The sequence below is a fragment of the Sapajus apella genome, unplaced genomic scaffold (assembly GCF_009761245.1).
Source record: "Sapajus apella isolate SASKATOON/1434 unplaced genomic scaffold, GSC_monkey_1.0 scaffold89, whole genome shotgun sequence".
Classification (NCBI taxonomy): Eukaryota; Metazoa; Chordata; class Mammalia; order Primates; family Cebidae; genus Sapajus; species Sapajus apella.
The window spans coordinates 5095125-5100580 of NW_022437029.1; the positions used below are offsets into that span (position 1 = coordinate 5095125).

Consider the following 5456-nt stretch of genomic DNA (forward strand, 5'->3'; position numbering starts at 1 on the left):
TACATCCAACATAAATTAACCATTTTAATCATTTTTAAGTGTACTGTTCAGTGGTATTAAATATATTCATATTGTTGTGCAGCATCACCATCACCCATCTTTAGAACTCTTTTTATCTTGCAAAACTCGTACTCTATACCCTTTAAATATTAACTCATCATTGCACCCATCCCCCAGCCCCTGGCAACCACCATTCTACTTTCTGTCTCTATGAATTTGACTACTCTAGGTACTTCATATAAGTGAAATCATACAGTATTTGTCTTTTTGTTACTGTATGATTTTTGTCCATCACTTATCTTAATGTTTTCTATGTTCCATTTTATGTATACGCCACATTTTGCATGTGCATTTTATGGTCAGTGGAAACTTGGGTTGCTTCCATGTTTTAGCTGCTGTGAATAATGCTGCTATGAATATGCTGTAAACGTAGGCATAGCTATATCTCTTGGAGACCCTGCTTTCAATTCTTTTGGGCATATACCCAGAAGTAGAATTGTTGGATCATATAGTAATTCTGTTTTTAATTTTGGGTAGAACCACCATCCTGTTTTCCACAGTGGTTGCACCATTTTATATTTTCACTAACAGTGCATAAAGTTCCCAATTTCTCCACATCCTCATCAACATTTGTTATTTTCTGTTTGTTTTAATAGGAGCTATCCTAATGAGTTGGAGGTGGTGCTGGTTATTTTTTATTATGTGCTTGACATCATGTTTGAGAAGTTATTTGTAGTAATAATTTGAAGTTTAGGATAATGTTATTTTCCCCTACAAAAAATTTTCATTTGTTTATGGCAGGTACTTTGGTGCTCTATCAATAGTGTCACCTTAAACTATCTTCAGGGCTAGAGATTTTCTAAGTAACCAAAAGGACTGAAAATTTGGTTATAGTCCATGCCAGCACTGATTTCCTTTTTATTTACTCTTGCTTCTCAGGATCAGACCTTTGTGGTTCCTGCCTAAGCAGGGGATTAATTAGCAGGGGACCCAAACTTAGCTTGTCCTGGACTCTGACATTTGACCCGCATTTTCACAAGGCTCTCAAAAGTGCAGTTCAGCCTCTGAACCGCTAATCCCATCTCAGATAACCTCATACGAAAGTTACTCCAAATGCATGGTTCATTGCTAGGATGTAAATGCTTCCCCCTGGCTGGGCGTGTGGCTCATGGCTGTAATTCCAGCACTTCGGCAGGCAGAGGTGGGTGGATTACTTGAGCCCAAAAGTTCAAGACCAGTCTGGGTAACATAGTAAAACTCTATCTTTACAAAACATACAAAAATTAACCAGGCATGGTGACGTGTGCCTATAGTCCAGACTACCTGGGAAGCTAAGGCAAGGGAATCGCTTGGGACCTGGAGGAAGAGGTTGCAGTGAGCCATGATGGAGCCACTGCAGTCCAGCCTGAGTGACAGAGGGAGACCCTGTCTCAAAGCAAAAATAAACAAGAAAAAAATAAAACTTTCTTTTTAAAACACAGGTGTTGCCAGTGAGGTGGTGCCTTTAAAAGGGGATCAGACTATGAGGGTTTCAGATTACAGCCCCTGTAAAACAGGCTTCATACAGCTTTTGGTGGCTTGTCCTTCTACCTTTTACGCAGTGGGATACAGTGCCCCTCCCCGCCAGAGGATACACAATTAGAGGATATAAATTTCGGCAACATCTTGGAAGCTAAGAGCACCCCTCACCAAACAACCCAAACTGCTGGTTTATTGATCTTAGATTTCCCAGCTTCCAAACTGTGAGAATACAAATTTCTGTTTTTCATAAAATACCCAGTCTGTGGTATTCTGTTATAGCAGCACAAAACAGGCAAAGACAGATTAGTGCCAGAGAAGTGAGGCACTAAATCACTGGTAACAAATGCCTAAAACTGTGGAAGTAGCCTTGGAACCGGGTAATAGGTAGAACTGGAACAGTTTTGAAATGAATGCTGTAAAAGACCTGGAGTGCTAAGAATGGAGCACCTAGGATGACCGGGAGAGGCTCAGAAGAACAGGAGAGCACAGGGAAAGTCTGGAACTTCTGGGAGATTACTTAAGTGGCTGTAAGCAGGATGTTAGTAGAAATATGAACCAGGAAGACCATCCTGAGGATGTTTCTGATGAGAATGAGAAACAAGGTACTGGACACTAGAGGAAAGGCCATCCTTGTTACAAAGTGACAAATAACTTGGTAGAATTATGTCCATGTCCCAGGAGTCTGTGGAAGGCAGAACTCAAGAGCAATGAACTAGGATATTTGGTGGAAAAAATCTCTAAGCAGCAAAATGTTGAAGGGGCTGTATGTCTTCTCTTCACTGCTTACAATAGAGTGCAAAAAGAGAAAAATGAGCTTCTCCCGCCACCTGGGGGGGCAGCGGGTGGCATGTGGAGCCTCCCACCACCATCTAGGTCCTGAGATGCGGTGAAGCCCAGCCTGTCTGCCATCATCCCCCCGCATGGACCGCGGAAGCCTCCTGCCCTTCCAGCTGTGGTGCCCCCGGCCCTTTGGCACCTACTCACAGAACCAGCCTCGCCCAGCTTCTGCAGCCTTCAAGCCATCAGCCTGCGCTGAGCCTGGTGGCGGAGGTGAGCCAGACCATGGGCCTGCCCACTCAGAGAGCACACCACCTGCCTTGGCCACTGAGGCTCCTGCCTCCCAGCCGGCTCCACTCCTCTCAGCAGCAGCTGCTGGCGATGAGGGTCGAGTCCTCCTGGACACGTGGTATGTCATCAAGCCTGGGAATACAAAGGAGAAGCTGGCCTTCTTTGTGGCCCACCAGTGTGGTGGGAGCAGCCGGGCCAGCTCCATGAAGGTCAAGGGGCACTGGGGCAGCGACAGCTCCAAGGCCAAGCGGATACGGCGCTGTCTTGACCCCACCAAAGCTCCTCCCCATCCAGGGGATCGGGAGGGGTCCCCTGCTACTGAGGAGGGCCCCTCCTCAGCCGGTGAGGACGTGGACCTGCTCTCTGTGGCCGAGATGGTGGCCCTGGTGGAACAGCGGGCCGCCCTGGCCCTGCAGAGCTACCCACGACCAGCCGCCCTAGCACCTGTAGTCTTTGTGTCGGCTGAGCAGAGTGGACCGGCCAAGGGTGTGGGGTCCGAACGGCGGTCTGGCGGTGGGGACTGCAGCCGTGTAGCCGAGGCCGTGGCCCGCTTCGAGGCGCAGAGGGATAGCCCTCCTACCAAGGGCCTCCGCAAGGAGGAGCGGCCGGTACTGGCCCCGGGGAGGTGCGCATCGCCTTCCGCATCTCCAACGGCCGGGAGCCCAGTGCACCAGACAGCGGCCTGCCCAGTGGGGGCAGGGGCAGGCCTGGTTGTGCCTACCCTGGCAGCCCAGGTCCCGGGGCCCGATCCAAGGACAAGATCACGTGTGACTTATACCAGCTCATCAGCCCCTCGCGGGATGCCCTCCCCAGCAACGTGGAGTTCCTGCTGGCCAGGGCGGATGAGGCCAGCGAGGGTGAGAGCCCAGCGCCTGTAAGATCCGAGGACACTCCCCCGGCGCCTCCTCCGCCCCCTGCCCGGGACTGTGGAGCGTCTGGCTTCCACGTGGACGTGGTGGTGACTGGCGTGGTGGATGAGTGCATCTTCTTTGGCAAGGACAGCACCAAGAACGTGAAGGAGGAGACTGTGTGCCTGACGGTCAGCCCAGAGGAGCCGCCGCCTCCCGGCCAGCTCTTCTTCCTCCAGAACCGCGGGCCGGACGGGCCCCCGGAGCCTCCCGAGGCAGACTCGCCGGCCACCGCGCCTGGCCCGGACGATGCCGAGGGCACGGCGGACACCTCCCTGTGCCGCCTGTACCGACACGTGTCGCACGACTTCCTAGAGATCCGCTTCAAGATTCAGCGGCTGCTGGAGCCGCGGCAGTACATGCTGGGGCTGCCCGAGCACGTGCTGGTCAAGATCTTCAGCTTCCTGCCCACGCGCGCGCTGGCAGCCCTCAAGTGCACCTGCCACCACTTCAAGGGCATCATTGAGGCGTTCGGTGTGCGGGCCACAGACTCGGGCTGGAGCCGAGACCCGCTCTACCGAGATGACCCGTGCAAGCAGTGCCGCAAGAGATACGAAAAGGGCGACGTGTCGCTCTGCTGCTGGCACCCCAAGCCCTACCACCACGACCTGCCTTACGGACGGACGTTCCTACTGGATGTGCTGCCGTCGAGCCGACAGCGAGACGCCGGGTTGCCGCCTGGGCCTCCACGACAACAACTGGGTGCTGCCCTGCAACGGGCCGGGCGGGGGGCCGGGCAGGCCGGGAGGAGGGGAGGTGAAGCCGGGGGAGGGGCGGGGAGAGCCCACTATGCCCGCCCCTCACCCTTCCCCGGGAGCCGAGGGTCTGGACTGGGCCACCTGCTCCCATTCCCCCACTCCAGGCAGCGTTGATCCCCTCACGGAACTGCGCCGGGGTTCAGCGGGAGTGACCAGGAAAGCACTCTGCTGGCTCCTGTTTGTTTTCTATTCTTCAAAACCAGGGCGGTGGACCCTCAGAGAAGGGTGATTTTTTTTTATCAGCATCTCACTTTCTTCTCCATTCAGCCCCTACCCTGTCCCTGCCACGCTCTCCACCCCAGGGACCCACCAGCAGGGAGCAGACGGCAGCTAATTTTGGTACCACTTAAGGGTTCCCCCATTCTGGCCCCCCATCCTCTCCCACGCCCCAATTCTTTTTCGCAGGAGCTGTTATTTCCCAAGAGGCCGCAGCGCCCAAGGCTGGCACCTCTTCTAACCTGCCACACCAGGGTTCTCACCTCTCTAGGAATTGAGGGCTGTCAGGTCACAGGTGGGATTTGGGATTTTTTTCATGATAGCCCGCCATTTCTAGATGGTTTCCCTATTAAAGAAGTTGGGGGAGGGGGGAAATGCTATTTTCTCCTTAACCTCAAGCTGCCAGTCTCTCCTCTTCCCCAGTGAGGAAGAGGCGGAAAAAGCTGAAGTATAAAAATCCTCCTCCTCCCATTATTCTTTAAGCTACTGCCATCATCCCCACTCCCATAAGGCTGTGAAGCCCTTTGCCTGGCTCTTGACAGAGCAGGGGGCCCGTGGGCAGGGACTGCGGATTTGCATTTCGGGGTTGTTTTTCCTTCCACTCTGGGCTCCTTCAGGCATCGGGGTCTCCTCACCGCCGGCCATCTGTTTTTTTAAGAATCCTTTGGTCAACCAGGACCTTGATTTTTTCAGGCATTTTGGTCTGGTGTATTTTTGTTTGTTCTCTGTCGTTTTTCCCCCATCATTGTGGTTCTGGAAGCTTCTAGTGTGTGGCATCTGACCAATTCTGAATTGGTCCTTTCTATAAAATCAATATTATTAAAAAAAAAAAAGAGAGAGAAAAATGATTTCAAGATGGAATTGATAGTTAAAAGGGAAGTAAATGTAAAGATCTAGAAAGCTCTCAGCCTGGCCATGTAAAGAATAAAAAAAAGTGTGGTCTGGCGACCTTTGCTAAGGAGATTAGTAGGGATAGAAGGAAGCC

General features: G+C 52.2%; 1 protein-coding gene across 1 annotated transcript; it reads left to right on the forward strand.

The window, feature by feature from the left end:
* The first annotated feature begins 2355 nt into the window (after positions 1 to 2355).
* Positions 2356 to 5213, forward strand: LOC116534798 (F-box only protein 46-like). Its single transcript, XM_032255490.1, is given in 4 exon segments — positions 2356 to 3195; positions 3198 to 4114; positions 4116 to 4223; positions 4225 to 5213. Coding segments are annotated over 4 exon segments (1812 nt in total). The 5' UTR covers positions 2356 to 2441; the 3' UTR covers positions 4258 to 5213.
* The last annotated feature ends 243 nt before the right edge of the window (positions 5214 to 5456 follow it).